The sequence below is a fragment of the Nuphar pumila genome, chromosome 2 (assembly GCF_984573655.1).
Source record: "Nuphar pumila chromosome 2, dmNupPumi1.hap1.1, whole genome shotgun sequence".
Taxonomy (NCBI): domain Eukaryota; kingdom Viridiplantae; phylum Streptophyta; class Magnoliopsida; order Nymphaeales; family Nymphaeaceae; genus Nuphar; species Nuphar pumila.
Genome location: NC_143250.1, coordinates 146,377,052 through 146,397,791, shown reverse-complemented (window position 1 = coordinate 146,397,791; position 20,740 = coordinate 146,377,052). Strand labels below are relative to the sequence as shown.

At 38.7% G+C, this 20,740-nt stretch overlaps 1 protein-coding gene across 1 annotated transcript in view; it reads right to left on the bottom strand.

Moving 5' to 3' along the window:
* Positions 1–650: 650 nt before the first annotated feature.
* Positions 651–20,740, bottom strand: part of LOC149847530 (uncharacterized) — a 33,117-nt gene continuing 13,027 nt past the window's right edge. The window contains exons 7-12 of the mRNA XM_089997077.1: positions 7,596–7,690; positions 7,163–7,276; positions 2,887–2,954; positions 2,626–2,736; positions 1,983–2,253; positions 651–1,280 (exon numbers count right to left, since the gene is read on the bottom strand). Of these exons, the coding sequence (XP_089853203.1) occupies positions 1,170–1,280; positions 1,983–2,253; positions 2,626–2,736; positions 2,887–2,954; positions 7,163–7,276; positions 7,596–7,690 (770 nt within the window). The 3' untranslated portion in view covers positions 651–1,169. The remainder of the gene's footprint in view (positions 1,281–1,982; positions 2,254–2,625; positions 2,737–2,886; positions 2,955–7,162; positions 7,277–7,595; positions 7,691–20,740) is intronic.

The following is a 20,740-nucleotide window of genomic DNA, read 5'->3' as shown; positions in this document are numbered from 1 at the left end:
CGATCCCCCCCCCCCCCGTGACCCTTTGTATACTTACATCTTACTATTACTGAAATTGTTCCAATAAACAAGAAGGGATCAGCCAAACCCCAGTTTTTTATTTGAAAAAGAAAATCTTGGTTCCACTTTTTAGAAACATGGAGCAAAGTTTTTAGGCGGACCCCCACCATACAAGATTCCATTGGGTTTTGAACATGCAACTTCCCAACACAAGGTGACGTGAACTATAGCTGATCCCATGGTATTGCTAGAAAAGAGAAAAAAAAAAACTCACTTCATGGTATTTCTGCGGTCCTCTGAATATGCAAGACATTTTTTATCTTCTGATAAAGCACAAGTTTTATTTCAATTTGCAGCAATGGACCACAGAAATCCTGCTCGTTTTGGTGCACACTCCGGGTAGTAGACAGTCTTGCTATACACAGTTCAAATTCAATTCCATCTTGTATCATTTCAGCGCCACCTTTTGAGATGCAATCCTGACAATTTTCGACTAAAAAGGGAGCGATCCAAACCTGGTTTGGAAGATTCTGACAAAAGAATGAGGAACTTCGTAAGCATAAAAAACTGAGCCGTCAGCATAAAAAATGTCGGACGAATAAACCAAACAAGGACCAAAGAAATTTGAGTTTTAGCAGTAGGATTCAGGCTTCTGCAAACCAAATTAATTAAATCATCAATATAGAAGAAATAAAGGACAAAAACAAGGTGATACCGACAAGCCATTTCCAAGTGATAGAGTTACAAACTTTTAGTTGCCTTTCTGTTCAAGACCATCCTCTCCCAAGATTATCTTTTTATCATCATTGTGTAGATACACATGGCACTTGTCCATCTTTTAAGACAAGGGCATTACTCTAACCTGCTTTTAGAAAACCTCTTGTACATCTAAATTACAGGGTTTTGCAGTCTCCACAACTGGTTTCCAAATATCATTTGCAACTGGCCTTTCAAGACGCAAGCATACATGCCTGTGCTTGTATTTCCATGCTTGCTTGTGTGCATGCATGCCTGTGAATCATTTACAAAGTTACAGTAGATAAAAACAACATTAGAATGTTACCCTGAACCTTAAGCCCCATATTCCTGATAGTGTTATTGCATGATACATCTTAGCAGATTAATTAAGAAAATCAGTGATCAAGATAAGCAGAATACACAATTGACAGCTAACTTGGGGAAAGAAAATGCACACGAGCCAGCACATATTCTTTTCCAGCAATCCAAACTCCAGTCTGTGACCACTGCACATCTTCCCAGTCAAGATTCTCCTCTAAAACCTACAGTTCAAGAAACAACAAAAAGTAAGGAAAAATGAGCACAGAAAATCAATCCTAAAAAGATGAGGAAAACAAACGATAAACACGTCCTGTTTTCTATTAATGAATATCCATCCATTACAGCAGAAACAAGAAAACTAGCAATAAACAAGAGTCTGACTCATCATTGAATATCCCCACCATTCATCTGTACCAGAAACTCTTTCAGGAGGATTCTACTTTGGGCCGTCAGTCATTGGCAGCACCAATGGTTACTTTGGTGCAAGGAAAATTTTAATAGGTAAGGCAATCTGGAACATGCCCAGAGAAGAGGGGCATTAAATGCTTGCCACGGCCAGAGGAGGGAACTGGACTTATTCACGATCAACTTTTCCATGTCTCTTGGGCCAAGGAAATTCCCACAGTAGATGTCGTGTTTGGTAAGCCAGGCCCAGGGATGATCGACCTCTAACTGAAATAGGTTAACAATCCAAATGTGCTAAAATGGCCAGCTGTTCAGGGGGGACAGCAAGAAAAACTGTAACCTCATATGACATTTACCTTTTGCACAAATTTCTGAACTTAAAACTGAAATTTCTCATAGTTACACCACAAGAAGCAACATGGGGATTCATTTTCAAGCACAATCTTTTGACAAACACTAGGAAAAGATACGCCTAAATATTGAAATGGTGGTGGTGGGTCAATGAAGCAAAATAGTACCTCTAGATGTTCAACTGCTAATGGTATGCCGAAGGCACGCATGACTTTTTGCGGAAGAGGCTGCTTGCAACGTGACCATCTGAAGACATCCATAAGAGTCTCTCTTTCTCCACCATTACATACTCGATTTGAGTGGCGGTCACCATTTTGAGTGTGTGGTTGACAATTTGTATGCTTCTCAGGCTCAACGGAGGATTTTTCTGGTGTGATGAAATTTGAATGTCCCGTACCATTAGTGACAGGTTTTTCACCACTGTAGCAGAGCTCATATCTACGTAACACCACAACGTACAAAGTTACCATTTACCATCCACAACCCAGATGCACTTGTTCAAATAAGGATGTGCTGATGATATACAAGTCAGCCTTTATTTATATTAATTTAAAAAACAGTCAACCTTCAGGCACCATGTAAAAAGATTTAGCAGTGGAAAATGTAACTGTTCTCACACAATATCACAATAGATGAACAAAAATACCAGTCACAAACATACCTAAAAATTTAAATTTAGTGAATATATCATATCAATGCCAACCAGAAGGGATCAATGAAAACATCCTTGTGGATTAATAATATCAACATACAAATTACATGCACACAAAGGGGATGCAGTATACGAATGTTGTATCAAAAATACCAAACCTGTTTGAATGTGTTTCAACATACAATACTTCTCCCTTCTTCAACTGAGCAGATGTAAAAAGAGGTTTTTTCAAACCCTTATCTGCAACTGTACCCAAGCTGTACTTAACCCTGCATCATGTTTTAAGCAAGAGTAAGGAAACAATCAGTTGAAAAGCAAACACTCCAGGAAATGAGACATGATTGGAGAAAAGGAAATCATGCATGCACCCACACATGCACACGCACACATGCTCACATCAAAGGAGCTTGAGTAAATACCATGGCTCATTGCATAGGTTGTACTGTATTGTGACTTCACGCACAAGCCTTTGAAGGCGAAATGCGTTCTACATAAGAAAATACAAGCCAAAATTTAGAACCTTAAAAGTACTTATAAGCTAATGACAAAAACAATCTCAGGAAATTTTTAAAAAGAAAATCCGGGCAACAATTAATGCAACAAACATAATAACATAAAAAATAGGAGCAATGGATCAAAAAAATTTATTTGCCCACTAAACACAACAAAGATCAATCCTAGTATAACAAGGACAAACAAAAAGGTTAAGATTTCTATAAGGAAGCAAACAATAACGATTGAAAGATAATCTATTTTGACCTCATCATCAGGGCAAAATCTCTCATTCTTCTCTAAGGGAGTAAGGAGCCATTTGATGCATAGGATAGGATAAAATTTTCACATGGAGGAATTTTACCTTGAGATAATTTTCGCAGCAATAATTTAGTCATAACTATTTGATACGTTGTAAAATGGAAAAGTTTTTATTGGTTACAGACATCACTGCCATAGAAAAAATCCATCATCCTGAGATTGAACCTTTTTATCTGGAAACACAAGATTTTCAAGACAACATTATCCAGGGAAGTTTTTCCCACATTTGATTCATGTAAGGAAAAAGTATCAGGTCCATGCCTTTTCCAGTAAGCTTTTACTTTTTCCACTGCAATTGAACACTCCCTCAGAGATATACATCATCAAATAACATAAATATGGCAAAATATATTATTAGACTCAGTGAATTCCTATAATTAGATGCATCAAAGATGAAACTGAAAGGGTTTTAGTCAAAGATGAGGAGATTAAGGAGAGATGGAAAGATTATTTTGATAAGCTTTTTAATGAAAGTCATGCTCAGGATCTTGGAGACTTCTCCATTCTTTTTCATGAGATGAATCGTGACTTCATGCGCAAGATTCAAAAGAAAAAAATTGCAGAGGCTTTAAAGAAAATGAAATCAAGAAACTTAGTTGGACCAGATGGTATACCTATCGAGGCTTGGAAATGCTTGGGTGAGAATGGTTTAGAATGGTTGACAAATCTTTTTAACAAGATTTGGCGGACAAATAAGATGCCTAAGGAGTGGAGGAAGAGTACTTTGGTGCTTCTATATAAGCATAAGGGTGACATACAAGATTGCACAAACTATCGTGGTATAAAACTCACGAGGCATACTATGAAACTTTGGGAGAGGGTGATTGAGCATAGGTTGAGGAAGGTGGTCATGATATCGGAGAATCAATTTGGTTTTATGCCTGGAAGATCAACTATGGAAGCTATACATCTTCTTAGACAAATTATTGAGAGATATAAAGAGAGGAACAAAGATTTGCATATGTTTTTATTGATTTAGAGAAGGCATACGATAGAGTACCTAGGGATGTTCTCTGATGGACAATGATGAAGAAAGGTGTTTCTCTCAAGTACATTAATATAATTAAAGATATGTACAAAGGAGTGGTAACCAATGTCCGCACTCGTGCAGAGGTGACAAACAATTTTCCTATAACAGTTGGGTTACATCAAGGATCTACTTTAAGTCCTTTCCTATTTGCTATAGTGATAGATGAGCTTACGAAATCAATTCAAGAAAATGTGTTGTGGTGTATGTTGTTTGCTGATGATATTGTTTTGATTGACGAGTCTAGAGCTGGGGTTAATGCTAAGTTAGAATTACGGAGACAGACATTGGAAGCACGAGGTTTTACGTTGAGTAAGAGCAAGACAGAATATATGGAATGTCGGTTTAGTAAGCAACGCAATAGTGATGAGAGTGTAGTGAAACTTGGCGAGCAAGAAATATCGGTGGATGACTGTTTTAAATATTTGGGATCTATCATTCGAAATGATAGAGAAATTGATGGAGATGTAAACCATAGGATAAAGGTTGGGTGGATAAAATGGAAAAGTGCAACTGGAGTACTGTGCGATCGTAGAATGCCATTGCGGTTGAAGGGAAAGTTTTATAGGACGACAATTGGGCCCGCTTTATTATATGGTACGGAATGCTGGGCGGCCAAGAGACATCATATTTAAAAAATGAATGTAGCTGAGATGCGTATGCTTCGATGGATGTGTGGAAATACAATAAAAGATAAGATTCGAAATGAAGAGATACGTAAGAAGGTAGGCGTTGCATCCATTGAAAATAAGATGAGAGAAAATCGTTTACGGTGGTTTGGACATATTCGGCGAAGGCCTAATGATGCTCCAGTTAGAAGGATGGACAAATGAAAAAATATATTAGTTAAAAGAGGTCGAGGTAGGCCGAAGAAGACTTGGATGGAGATGATAGGAAAGGATATGAATGCTTTGAACCTCACCAAGGACATGGCATTGGATAGAAATGATTGGAGGAGAAGGATTCATGTGGAGGACCCAGAATGATTTTCTTTTTTGGTTCATATCGCTGACCCCAATTGTTTTGGGATGAAGGCGTAGTTGTTGTTGTTGTTGTTGTTGTAGTGAATTCCTATAATTGCACCAGGTTAACCCAGGTAAAACTGAACAACCATGTCTGCCCATTAAAGGATTCGCCCCTAAAAAGATGACAGCCATCACATGGTCCAGTGGAATATTGATGGACCAGAAGCTGGTTAATTTTGGATGATATCAACCATAAAATGCATAACCCCGTACACATGAAGAACCCCATGCATCCCTCTTCCTGCCCTCATTTTATTTTTCCTAGAAGCAGAAGGTATCACATTCTCAATCTGCTTCCAACAGTTCTTAGTTAAACACTTAAACTAGAAATTAGGCAGCGGAAATGGAAGAACAGTAGGGTAAGCTTGCCTTACTGGATAGTCATTTACAGGACACTGAATAATTGCTAGTGAAAAATGTGTGCACTTTGTATAAATCTATGCAAACTCTATATAAAACTGGATGAGGCAAAAATAAGAACTCCTAAAACCAGCTCATCAAAGCAAGTTTCACAAGAAAGAGGCCACCACAGGCACTTTGAACCTGAAACTTAACCAAGTAAACCAACAGTCAAAATTATATTGCTTTGGATTAGACATGAAAAGAGCACCATCAAACTTGGTGGTTGACAGATGCAAGAGGGCAAGATAGTAGGTGAACTTTAATAGAACTTAAGCACTCCTATGTCCAAAACAATTCAAGGTAAAGGGAGGCCTGGTATGGATTCAACAGGAGTACTAATGTTGCAGACTTTCTCCACCTTCATATGGTGGGGGAACATCTTCTCAACACATCACCGACCTTCTAGTATTTTTGTTCAGTTTTGCTAGAGTAAAGCCATTGAGAAATAATGATAAATACATCGCTAAGCAAACGACACCCCAAAGACCATAAATAGCATCGGCATTCAATTCTGGCCTTACATAAGTACATCAATAACAACCTCCAGCAACGTGCCATCATCAAATGGCACCCCAAGGACCATAACTGACACCATGTTGCATAGGGATGGCAGTGGACCGGGGGAAAGCGGGGCCCCGCCTCCCCCCGTTTGGACCAGGGACGAAGGGTACACATGAAACGGGCCGGGATGGAGGCGGGGACGAAGGTTAAAATCCATCCCCGTTCGGGGATGGACTTACACTTTTCCCCACCCCGCCCCACCCCCACCACGATCCCTGCCTAGCTCCGCCCCGCCCCATCCCCAGTCCTTCTAAAGGATGGCAATAGACTACGGGGAAACGGGGCCCTGCCCTGCCCTGCCTCATCCCCGTTTGAACCGGGAATGGAGGACATGAAACGGGGGGGGGGGGGGGGGGGGTTGGTTAAAATTCATCCCCGTGTGGGGATGGAGGTTCTAATCTTGAGACGGGCCTGTACCCCGCCCCGGTCCATTGCCATCCCTAATGTTGCATGAAAGTTGGTTTCACTGTTCTCTGTAATTAAGGTGACTCCTCGTTACAGGCTTTCTTGTCTTCATCTTATGAGTTTTGGCCAAAGAGATGCAGGCATACATGCATGTGTGCACCTCACACATAACGTTTGCCATACATTAATTACTTAGCAGAACCTGTCTATTTGAAACACACATTTCATGCATTAATTACATAACAGAAGCATTTAATTAAGTAATCAACAAATCGCTTGAAAATGAAGATGATAGTGAGATATATCATGAAATTTTCAAGATTTAACATGCCATAGAGCCTGTTCCCAGAAAGATTTCATTGGGTAGTGAAACAATCGAAAACATGTAATACAGGTGAGAGATCAAATAGTGACTACTGACTACATATAAAAGCTTGCAAAAGCAAGAGGAAAGGCTAGTACTGATGCAGCAGATCTAGTAGTTATGGTGCGTTCAGTGGAAACTGGTGCTAAAGTTGGCTCCACAGCTGAAGTATGTGTCAGACAAGGCTCTAGATCAATGCTGCCACCACCTTTCTGCACAAAAAGAGAAAAATAGATTACTAAGGCGATTCAATTAACTGAATACAAGCAAGAAAAACCATCTAGAAGGCACTGTCAATTGCGATACATACATAAATACATCCATACATATGTGTGTGTGTGTGCGTGTAAGAGCACAAATTCACATCTAGGAGGCAGCTGCAATGAGAAACAAAGTGCTAATAACTTCATGATTTATTCAGAAACTGACAGCTTGAGACGATAACAAGATGAAACAACTTGACATATTAAACAATTTGATGAGATAGTTAAGAACTCATTAGCTTTTCTAAGAGAGATGAACAATGGTCACCTTCAAAATGCAGCATCGCTCAACACGATAGCTACAACCAGTAGCAGCACCCCAAGCGCGTGAGCGGACATTGTTTCTCAATGTTGAAATGTAACCTGAAATTGAACATACAATCCCGGTTGGATAGAGAATTGGCCAGTGCTGAGAAGGTTAGATGGGAACCTGCAAAATATGAAATAGCAATTCTGCAGGTTTCATACAGACACCACAATCAGATTAGGAATTGATTGAGAATCAACTCTGCAGATGTTAAGCCAAAATTAAAAAAGATGAAGCAGTTAAGATAGAAGCTTCATCACTGGTTGTAACCAACTTCTTTTTTCCATAACGAAAATATAGCAAAGTGATCAAAGTGCAAACTTGTCATGACCAACTACCATCTAATGTTAATCCTTTAGATGACAAATGCAAAACGATAGCAGATGATAAGCCACCACAATCAGATTAGGAATTGATTGAGAATCAACTCTGCAGATGATAAGCCAAAATTAAAAAAGATGAAGCAGTTAAGATAGAAGCTTCATCACTAGTTGTAACCAACTTCTTTTTTCCATAACGAAAATATAGCAAAGTGATCAAAGTGCAAACTTGTCATGACCAACTACCATCTAATGTTAATCCTTTAGATGACAAATGCAAAACGATAGCGAAGTGATCAAAGTGCAAACTTGTCATGAGCCACCTGATGCTAATCCTTTAGATGACAAACTACACTTCATGTTAACCCTTTAATACTGTCCAACCACCAATCCAAGTATACTGTTAAGTCTTGACCACTAGTTCAAATAATTGCACCACCAGTATATAGTGCCAGTGAGTAGGATCTTTCTATTTCTGACCTATGTCACATGGGTGCGGGTGCGGGCGCGGGTGCGGGAATTTGGCACTTCCGAAAAACCCGGGTGCGGGGGTGCGGCAGGGGCAAAAATGTAAATATATATATATATATATATATATATATATAAAAGGGAGAGAGAAAATAAAATCCTTTACGAAAAAAGGATTTGAAAAGCAGCTGACAGCAGCTGACAGTTCCTGTCAGCAGAGAAAACCCTTTACGAAAAAAAGGAGCTGACAGCAGCAAAAAGGAGCTGTCAGCAGATTTTTTTTTTTTTAAATTTCGCAGCTCAGCTGACAGGAGCTGACAGCTCCTGTCAGCATAGAAAACCCTTTACGAAAAAAAGGAACTGACAGCAGCAAAAAGGAGCTGTCAGCAGATTTTTTTTTAAAAAAAAATTCGCAGCTCAGCAGCTGTCAGCAGATTTTTTTTAAAAAAAATTCGCAGCCCATTTGATAGGGCAAATTTTTTAAAAAAAAAAATCCAAAAAAGAAAATGGACCTAAATGATCCTGGGTGCAGTCAATGCACCCAGGATCGGGTTGACCGCACCCGGTGCCGCACCCGCTCCCGTGTCGACGCGGGTGCGTCACCCTGCTAGCCGAATCCCTGTGACATAGTTTCTGACCCTTTTAGAAATACTCTTAAAAAATAACCAGGAAATATTTGCAAAATTCAAAAAAAGTAAAAAAGAAAACACCGATAAATTACAGAAAATAATAATTTCAAAAAAAATTCTCTGGAATGGCTGGAACTAGATCAACCTTTCGTTTCCTAGAGTTGTAAAGTGTTGCTTCTTAGGATAGTCTGAAGGTAACAAAAGGATACAAGTGTTATGATCATGTTTCAAAGATGATGTGGATATCTAGACATGTTGAGTTTGTTGAGAATTGACCATATTTTTGTTTTGAGAGAGTAGAGGATAAGAATGAATTAGATTTGTCCTATATCACAGGGACTCGGCAAACCGGGTGCTGCACCCGTGTTGACGCAATGCGACGCAGGTGCGCGTGCGGGTGCGGCACCCGGTGTGGTCAACCCGACCCTGGGTGTGGTCAACACACCCAGGGTCATTTGTGTCTAGTTTTTAGACTTAAAAAAATTACGCCCGATGAACTTTGCTGCTGAGGGAGGATTAGGGAATTTTTTTTTGCCCTAATCCTCCGTTCCTCTCCTCCTGAAGCCTCTGTCGAACCTTGACACCACCGCCGACCTATCCACCTCTGCTCTCCTCCTCAGGTACGCTCTCTCCTCCTCTCCTCTCTGACTCCCTCTGCTCTCCTCCTCTCCTCTTCGACCCCTCCCCTGCACAAAGAGGGCGCAGGGAGGGGGGCTCGTGTTAAAATATGCTATATATATATATATTCCCTTTGTAATACCCACTAGGGGTAAAATAGTCATTTTACTATTTCACACCACATGTATATTTTTTACATTTTCCCTTTTTTTCCTTTTACATTTTACCTTGGAAAAGCCCCCCTTAAGGGACGTTGGAGCCTCCAACGGTCACATTTGTGACCGTTGGAAGGGCTCCAATGTCCCTTAGGAGCCCTTCCAAGGGTCATCTCCTTGTGCCTATAAATAAAGGGGTTTCCCCCATTGTATTGTATGCTTCTTTGAAGCCTTCTTGAGTGAAATATATTTTTTCCTCTTCTTTTGGGTGTTTTGCCACTTTTGTGGTTTTCTTGTAATCTTGCCCATTAGTGGCTATTTGCGGATGTAAGTGCTCTCTTGTTTGCTCTTGAAGATATCGCTCCTCTTATCCGGCACTTCATTACATGGTATCATAGCATTGGTTGTGAAAGCTTCATCGGATCATCTCTTGTCAAGTAATATCTCTCATCTCTCCTGCTTTCAAACTCTTTCTCTATAAATGGCCAACAAGGATGCCAAAATCGATCTCTCATTTAAATTAAATGAGACCAATTATCGCATGTGGGCGGCCACTATGAAAAATAACCTCAAAGGTAAAAAACTTTGGGGTTATGTGTGTGGAACCATTCCGAAACCACAATTGAAATTGACTAAGTTTGAAGGCAATGAAGAAAAAGCATTGAATGAAGAAGAAAAAGAGAAAGTCATTCTTGACTTCTCTTTAAAAATGGAAGATTGGGAAAGTGAGCATTATAAAATTTTAACATGGTTCATGAATAATATTGAATTAAAAATTTGTGCAAATCTTGCAAAGTTCAAGAGGGCCAGTGAAACTTGGTTCTTTATGAAAGGCATGTACACTCAAAAAGATCTTGCTAGACATTTCTTCTTACAAGAAAAAGTAAGAAAAATCAAGCAAGGTAATATGAGTATTAAAGACTATTATAGTACCTATCTTTATTTATGGGATGAAGTTGTCCTTCTCGAACCACAATGAGAAGGTAGTGCTATTGCCATGAGGCAAGATCAAATGGAGAAGAAAAGATTTTTTCAATTTATTCATGGGCTTCGTCCCGAATTTGAGCAATTAAGAGGATTCCTCCTTCATATGGCTTTTATTCCTCTAAGTGACATTTTGGCCGATTTATGTCAAGAAGAGACTTGTTTGGCCTTAAAAAAGGATGTTGATGAAGTTCACGCTGTTAAAATGTAATATATATAAATATATAATAATAATAATATAATAATATTATTATATATATATATTTTCCTATTTTTTTCTTTATTTTGTATATCAAATATTATCTAGTTCAATAGGAACTAGATAATACTAGTTTGGTTAAGTTCCACTTGGAACTTAACCAAAACCTAGTCGATGGAACTAGTCCAACAACTAGAAGGGAGAGCTCCTTATGAGCTCTCCCCTTAGCTCTTGTATAAATAGGGGTAAACCCCTCTCTTGTAATTAGGGATGGCAGTGGACCGGGAGAAAGCGGGGCCCCGCCCCGCCTCGCCCCGTTTGGACCTGGGATGAAGGGTATGAAACGGGGATGGAGGCGGGGACGAAGGTTAAAATCCATCCCCGTCCGGGGGTGGAGGCGGGGATGGACTGGCACGTTCCCCCGCCCCGGCCCCGCCCCATCCCCGCCCCGGCCCCATCCCCGCCCCCATCCCCGCCCCCAACCCTTTATATTTTTACTGTTTACTAACCCTAACTCCCTTCCCTAATTTCCTAACCCTGGAGCCGCCGAGCCGGGCCGTCGCCTCTTCCCCTTCCCCATCCGCATTATCATTGTAGCTGGGCCGTCGCCGACCACCGTTGGCCGTTGCAGGGGGAGGCCTCCACCGTTGGTCGTCGTCGATCTCCGACTCATCCTCGGCGACGCTTGGGTGCGAATGCACACCAAGAAGCTTCGGCAGTACGTCGCTAACTACGAGCGCATGGCGTGGAGCGAGGTCGTGGCGGCCATGGCGGAGATGCCGGTGGTGATCGATGCCGAAAGCGCGAGGCAGGCTTTCAGGCGGTTCAACTCCGCCTTCGAGGAGGCATACCGGGCGCAGACTGCGTCGATCGTGGTGGAGGACATGAAATGGGGATGAAGGCGGAAACGGGGACGGGACGGGGATGGGGACGGGGCGGGGGTGGAGGACATGAAACGGGGATGAAGGCGGGATTGGAGGATAAAATCCATCCCCGCCGCAGAGGCGGGGCGGGGGTGGAGGATGAAATTTTGAGGCGGGGCGGGGGTGGAAACCTTGTCCCCCGCCCCGCCTCGCCCCACTGCCATCCCTACTTGTAATATTATCATTTGTAATGCTTTTAAAGCATTTCATATTGCTTCAATAAAAGAATATTTTATTTCTTTTTTTTTCATTATACCCTTTTCAAGGGTTTTTGATATTGTGTCTTTCTAGACACCATTTCTTGCGAATCTAAGTTCTTAGTTAGAAGATTCTCATTTCATTACACATGTCGTGTCTAGACCCGACAACAATGTAAGGCAATACAAACCACCCCATTTTTGGAAAAATAATGGTGGTGGAGGAAGAAAAATTATTTGCCATAATTGTAATGAACCGGGCCATATTCGTCCGGATTGCCACAAGTTCAAAAAGAAGGTACCTTTCAGTGGAGAAATTTCTCCGAATGAAGATTAAAAAAAAGATGGAGACATAAAGGAGTTCATTGCTCATCTTACCGAAACTCTACAACAATTCATGAAAATGAACTCCACTCCATCATCCTCTACACCATCCACTTACGGTGCCGCCATCTCATCCTTTCCAGGTATGACCTCTTGGATTCATAACTCGGGTGCCTCCTTTCATATGACTCTGAATGCATCGCTTTTGTCAAAACCAAGTCTCAATAAATTCAAATCATATGTTTTCACCGCCGATGGAACATCCTTAGATGTTGAAGGTATTGGAAACCTTGAGAAAACTTATGATCAAAACAAAAACAAAAATTGTTCCCAAAATACGAATTATTCCAAAACATAACCTAAATCTTTTTTTCGTTTCTCAAATTAACGATTTTGAATGTAATGTCTCTTTTTCACCTACCTATTGAGATGTGCAGGATCTCTGGTCCGGAAAGCGGATTGAGCAAGGCCATAGAAGAGGGGATCTTTATTATATGAATTTTTTGTCTTTGCCATCCAAATCTTTTTGTAATCATGTTTAATCTAAAGATATTGAGACTTGGGACAAGAGGCTTGAACATCCTAGTATCTCCAAGTTGTATCTCTTTCCTTTCTTGGAAAATTTTTGTAATACAAATACATTTACATGCAATGATTGTATTCTTGGAAAAATTCATTCGCTTCCGTGTTCGCATAGTAATTTTGTGTCAAAAAGACCTTTCGAACGTGTGCATTCCAATGTATGGGGGCCGGCACCCGTTATGTCCAAAGGAGAATACTCTTACTACGTTGTTTTTATTGATGACTTTACTAGATATACATGGGTATATATTATTAAAAACAAATCTGATGTATTCACTAATTTTAAAGAATTTCATGTTCTCATTCAATATCAATTTCAAAATACTATAGCCATACTTAGATCCGATTCGAGAGGTGAGTAAATGTCTAAAGAATTTTAAAATTACCTCAAATTAAATGGAATTCTACATCAACGATATTGTTCTAAGACTCTACAACAAAATGGTCTTGTGGAAAGAAAACATAAACATTTAATTGAAACCACTAGAACACTTTTTATCTCTAAAAATGTTCCTAAGAAATTTTGGGTCGAAACTCTTCTTACCACAACATATCTTATAAATCGTATGCCCTCTTCTTTAAAAAATGTATCACCATTTGAAAAATTATTCAAAATTACTCCAGATTTTAATAGACTAAGGATCTTTGGATGTAAATGCTGCTTGTTCAAGGACAAAACAAATTATCACCAAAAGCTCTTGAATGTGTGTTCATTGGCTATTGTGAAAATAAAAAAGGCTATAGGTGCTATGATATACAAAACAATAAACTATATATGTAAAGAAATATAAACTTTCTTGAAGAACAAAATGGTTTTGATATTCACACATCTAAAGAAGACATTGATTATTCCTTCTTATTTGACTTAGCTCTTAGAACGAAGTCCCAAGATGCAATTATTTGCGATAATTCTTGTGATGGCATTTTGCATCATAATGATATGTCACAACATGATGATGGCTCTCGAAATGAGAACCTTAATGATATTAATGTATATACCCAGTGGCTAAGAAATAAACATCAATCTGCCCTTGAAAGATATTCCCAAGATTTCTCTTTAGATGAACCAGTTGAAGACAATCAACTTAGGAGATCCTCTCGTAATAGTAGACCACCACAAAAAATTGTTCTTATGAATCTTTTTCACCTAACTATAGGACTTGTCTCATGTTGATACACTCATATCATGAGCCTGCCTCATTTAAAGAAGCTAAGGATCATCCTCATTGGATTAAAGTCATGAAAATTGAATTAGAGACTCTTAACAAAGCCCAAACTTGGAGCATTATTCGCCAACCCTTTGGAAAAAAGCCAATTGGGTGTAGATGGGTTTATAAAGTTAAAACCAAATGCGATGGATCTCTCGAAAGATACAAAGCTCGGTTGGTTGCAGAAGGCTACGCCCAAGAATATGAGATTGATTATGAATAAACATTTGCCCCAGTAGCTAGAATACAAACTTTAATTGCCTTAGCTTCTATTAAACAATGGCTGATATATCAACTTGATGTTAAAATTGTGTTTTTAAATGGAACTCTATGTGAAGAAGTCCTTATGGATCCTCTGCCAGGTCTTGAAATTGAACAAGGGAATATCCTAAAATTAAACAAAGCTCTCTATGGTCTTAAACAAGACCCCAAAGCTTGGTATGATCTCTTTACCAAAGTAGTTCTCGATAATGATTTTTCTTCTTGTTATACTGATACTGCTTTGTTTGTTAAAAAATCTGACAAATACATAACAATTTTGTTACTACATGTGGATGACATGATCATCACACATAATGATAAAAAGGATAGTGAACTTATTAAAAAAGTTTTTAAAAAAAAATTGATATGTCTGATCGTGGTTTTCTAAGGTACTTTTTAGGAATTGAAGTTGTATACTTCCCCAAGGGGTATGTCCTCTCAAATAAAGCTTGCCTCCGACATCATTAATCGGTCTGTACTAACAGATGACAAGAAGGTGGAGACTCCATAAGTAATCAACGCCAAGATGATAGCCAGTAATGAAACTCCTTTAGTTGATCACACTCCTTATTGTCAGTTAATTGGGTCACTAACATATTTATCTATCACCAGACCCAATATTTCTCATGCAATTTATACTGCAAGCCAATTTCAGACTGCAACTTCTACCATTCACATGGCCGCAGTCATGAGGATTATCAGATATTTGAAAGACACTATAACTAAAGGATTATTCTTACCCTCCTCTTCACTTTTTACTTTACTTGTTTATACTGACTCTTATTGGGGGGCAACCTCGATGATCGTATTTCTACCACAGGTTATTGTGTGTTTCTTGGATAATCACTTATTTCATGAAGGTGTAAGAAACAACAGAAAGTATCTCTCTCTTCTATAGAAGCGGAGTATCGTGTGATGGCCACCACCACCACCACTAAGATTGTTGTAATGAAGTGCCGAATAAGAGAAGTGAAGTCTCCAAGAGCAAACAAGAGAGCACGCACATACACAAATAGCCACTAATGGGCATGAGAACAACAAAACCACAAAAGTGGCAAAACATTCAAAAGAAGAGGAAAAATATATATTCCACTCAAGAAGGCTTCAAAGAAGCATGCCTTGCAATGGGGGAAAACCCCTTTATTTATAAGACAAAAGAGGCGGCCTTGGAAGGGCTCCTAGAGGGACGTTGGAGCCCTTCCAACGGTCATAAATATGACCGTTGGATGCTCCAACGTCCTCCTAGGGGGGGGCCTTTCCAAGGTGGAAAAAGAAAAAGAATAAAAAGAAAAAGAATAAAAAAGAAAAAAGAAAGAAAGATTACAATATGCGAGAAAATGTAAAAAGATTGTTTTACCCCTAGTGAGTATTTATAAAAGAGATATATATTTATATATGTAGATAGACACATAGACATATATATATATATATATATATATATATAATATGTGTATGTGTCATAATCTATATATAGATATATATGTATAACATATTTTAACACCCCCCCTCAAACACACAATAACATGTGGTGAGAAAGTAGAAACGAGGCGATGGCAAAGCTTTGGTGAAGAAGTCCGTCAACTGGTACTCGGTAGGAATATATGGCAATTGAATGGTGCCCCGTAAAAACTCATCACGAACATAATGACAATTCATCTCAATGTGCTTTGTTCTTTCATGAAAGGTAGGATTGTTGGCAATGTAGATAGAGCTTTTGTTGTCGCAGCATAGCTTTAAGGGAGTTGAGAATGGGACTCCCATATCTTTAAGCAAACTTCTTAACCATACGATCTCAGTGGTGGTAGTGGTCATCGCACGATACTCTGCTTCAGTAGAAGAGAGGAAAACTTTCTATTGCTTCTTACACCTCCATGAAATAAATGACTCTCCAAGAAACACACAATAACATGTGGTAGAAATACGATCATCAGGGTTACCCCCCCAATCAGAGCCAGTATAAGCAAGTAAAGTAAGAGGTGAATAAGAGGCTAAGAATAATCCTTTTGTTATGGTGCTTTTCAAATATCTCATAATTCTCATGACCGCAGCCATGTGAATGGTGGAGGGAGCTGTCTGAAATTGACTTGCACTATGAACTGCATAAGAAATATCGGGTATGGTGATAGATAAATGCGTGAGTGACCCAATCAATTGACGATAAGGTGTAAGATCAACCAAAGGAGTGCCATAACTGACTCTCATCTTGGCATTGATTACTTATGGCATCTCCACCTTCTTGTCATCTGTCAGCCCAGACCGATCAATAATGTCGAAGGCAAGCTTCATCTGAGAGAGAACATACCTCTTGGGCGAGTATGCAACTTCAATACCTAAAAAATACCTTAGATAACTAAGATCAGACATATCAAAATTTTCTTTAAGAATATTTTTAACAAGGTCAATATCCTTCTTATCATTACCTGTGATAATCATGTCATCAACATATAATAACAAAATTGTAATGTGATCATTAGAATTTTTAACGAACAAAGCAGTATCAGTATAACACGAGGAAAAACCATTATCGAGAACTACTTTGCTAAAAAGATTATACCAAACTTTTGGTGCTTGTTTAAGACCATAAAGAGCTTTATTTAACTTTAGAATATTTCCTTTACCAATTTCAAGACCTGACGGAGGATCCATAAGGACTTCTTCACATAGAGTTTCATTTAAAAATGTGTTTTTAACATCAAGTTGATATATCGGCCATTGCTTAATGGAGGCTAAGGCAATTAAAGTTCGCACACTAGTCATTCTAGCTACAGGAGCAAAAGTTTCTTCATAATCAATCTCATATCCTTGGGTGTAGCCTTTTGCAACCAAACGAGCTTTGTATCTCTCAAGAGATCCATCACACTTGTTTTGACTTTATATACCCATCTATACCCAATTGCCTTTTTCCTAATGGTTGACGAATAATGCTTCAAGTTTGAGCTTTGTTAAGAGCCTCTAATTCAACTTTCATAGCTTCAATCCAATGTAGATGATCTTTAGCTTCTTTAAATGAAGTAGGCTCATGATACGAATGTATTAACATGAGACAAGCTCTATAATTAGGTGAGAAAGATTTATAAGATACAAATTTTTGTGGTGGTCTACTATTACGAGAAGATCTCTTAGGTAGATCAATAGGTTCTTCTAAAGAGAGGTCTTGCGAATATCTCTCAAGAGTAGGTTGATGTTCATTTCCTAACCGCCGGGTATATACATTTATATCATTAAGGTTCTCATTTTGAGAAACATTACCATGTTGTAGCATATCATTATGATGTGAGATGCCATCACAAGTATCATCGCAAATAATTGCATCAGGCAACTCAATTCTAGGAGCTAGATCAAATAGGAAGGAATAGTCAATGTCTTCTCTAGATGTGTGAACATCAAATCCATTTTGTTCTTAAAGAAAGTTTACATTTCTTGATACATAGAGTTTATTATTTCGAACATCATAGCATCTATAACCTTTTTATTTTCACCATAGCCAATGAATACACATTCAAGAGCTTTGGGTGATAATTTATTTTGTCCTTGAACAAGCACAAAGCATTTACATCCGAGTATCCTTAATCTATTAAAATCTGGAGTAATTTTAAATCATTTTTCAAAAGATGATACATTTTTTAAAGAAGAAGAGGGCATACGATTGATAAGATATGTTGCGGTAAGAAGAGCTTCGGCCCAAAAGTTTTTAGGAACATTTTTAGAGACAAGAAGTGTTCTTGTAGTTTCAATTAAATGTCTATGTTTCCTTTCCGCAAGACCATTTTGTTGCGGGGTTTTAGGACAAGATCGTTGATGTAAAATTCCATTTATTTTGAAATAATTTTAAAAATCCTTAGACATGTATTCTCCTCCAGAATCGGATCTAAATATAGCTATATTATTTTGAAATTGATTTTGAACAAGAATATGAAATTTTTTAAAATTAGTGAAGACATCGGATTTGTTTTTAATAATGTATACCCAAGTATATCTAGTAAAATCATCAATAAAACTAACATAGTAGGAGTAGCCCCCTTTGGACATAACGGGTGCCAGCCCCCATACATCGGAATGCACAAGTTCAAAAGGTCTTTTTGACACAAAGTTACTATGCGAATACAGAAGCGAATGAATCTTTTCAAGGATACAATCATTGCATGTGAATGTATTTGTATTACAAAATTTTTCCAAAAAAGGAAAGAGATACAACTTGGAAATACTAGGATGTCCAAGCCTCTTATGCCAAGTCTCAATATCTTTGGATTGAACATGATTACAAAATGATTTGGATGGCAATGACAAAAAATTCATATAATAAAGATCCCCTCTTCTACGACCTTGCCCAATCCGCTTCTCGGACCGGAGATCCTGCACATAGCAATGGGTTGGTGAAAATGTGGCATCACATTCAAAATCGGTAATTTGAGAAACGGAGAAAAAATTTAAATTAAGTTTTGGAATAATTCGGATTTTGGAAACAAAAAAGTCTTTAAGTTTTCTCAAAGTTCTCAATGCCTTCAACATCCAAGGATGTTCCATCAGCAGTGGAAACATAAGATTTGAATTTGTTGAGACTTGGTTTTGACAAAAGTGATGCATTCGGAGTCATATGAAAGGAGGCACCCGAGTCAAGAATCCAAAAGGTCATACCTGGGAAGGAGGAGATGGTGGCACCGGAAGTGAATGGTGTAGAGGATGATGGAGTGGAATTCATCTTCATGAATTGTTGAAGAGTTTCGGTAAGATGAGCAATGGACTCCTTTATGTCTTCATCTTTCTTTGAATCTTCATTCGGAGGAATTTCCCTAACGGAGGTCACCTTCTTTTTAAACCTTGGACAATCCGGACGAATATGGCCCGGTTCATTACAATTATGGCAAATAATTTTTCTTCCTCCTCCACCGTTATTTTTTAAAAAGTGGGGTGGTTTGTATGGCCTTACATTGTTGCCGGGTCTAGACACGGCATGAACTTCATCAACATTCTTTTTTAGGGCCAAACGAGTCTCTTCTTGACACAAGTCGACTAAAATGTCACTTAGAGGAATAGAAGCCCTATGAAGGAGTGATCATCTTAATTGCTCAAACTCGGGATGAAACCCATGAATAAATTGGAAAAATCTTTCTCTTTCCATTTGATCTTGCCTCGTAGCAATAGCACTACCTTCCCATTGTGGTTCGAGAAGGACAAGTTCATCCCATAAAGAAGATAGGGTACTGTAATAGTCCCTAATACTCATGTCACCTTGCTTGGTTTCTCTTACCTTTTCTTGTAGGAAGAAATGTCTAGCAAGATCCTTTTTAGTGTACATGCTTTTCATAAAAAACCAAGCATCATTGGACCTCTTAAACTTTGCAAGATTTGCACAAATTTTTAACTCAACATTATTCATGAACCATGCTAAAATTTTAGCATGCTCACTTTCCCAATCTTCCATTTTGGAGGAGAAGTCAAGAATAACTTTCTCCTTTTCTTCTTCATTCAAAGCTTTTTTCTCAACACCTTCAAACATGGTTAACTTCAATTGTGGTTCTGAAATGGTTCCACGCACATAACCCCAAAGTTTTTTACCTTTCGAGATTATTTTCCATAGCGGCCGCCCACATACGATAATTGGTTCCATCTAACTTGAATGAGAGATCGATTTTGGCGTCTTTGTTGGCCATTTATAGAAAAAGGGTTTGAAAGCAAAAGAGAGGAGAGATATTACTTGACAAGAGAGGATCCGATGAAGCTTTTACAACCAATGCTCTGATACCACGTAATGAAGTGCCGAATAAGAGAAACGAAGTCTCCAAGAGCAAACAAGAGAGCACGCACATACACAAATAGCCACTAATGGACAAGAGAACAACAAAACCACAAAAGTGGCAAAACACCCAAAAGAAGAGGAAAAATATATATTCCACTCAAGAAGGCTTCAAAGAAGCATGCCTTACAATGGGGAAAACCCCTTTATTTATAGACAAAAGAGGAGGCCTTGGAAGGGCTCCTAGAGGGACATTGGAGCCCTTCCAGCGGTCATAAATATGACCGTTGGATGCTCCAACGTCCTCCTAGGGGGGGGGGCTTTCCAAGGTGGAAAAAGAAAGAATAAAAAGAAAAAGAATAAAAAAGAAAGAAAGATTACAATATGCGAGAAAATATAAAAAGATTGTTTTACCCCTAGTGAGTATTTACAAAAGAGATATATATTTATATATGTAGATAGACACATAGACATATATATAACATATATGTGTATGTGTCATAA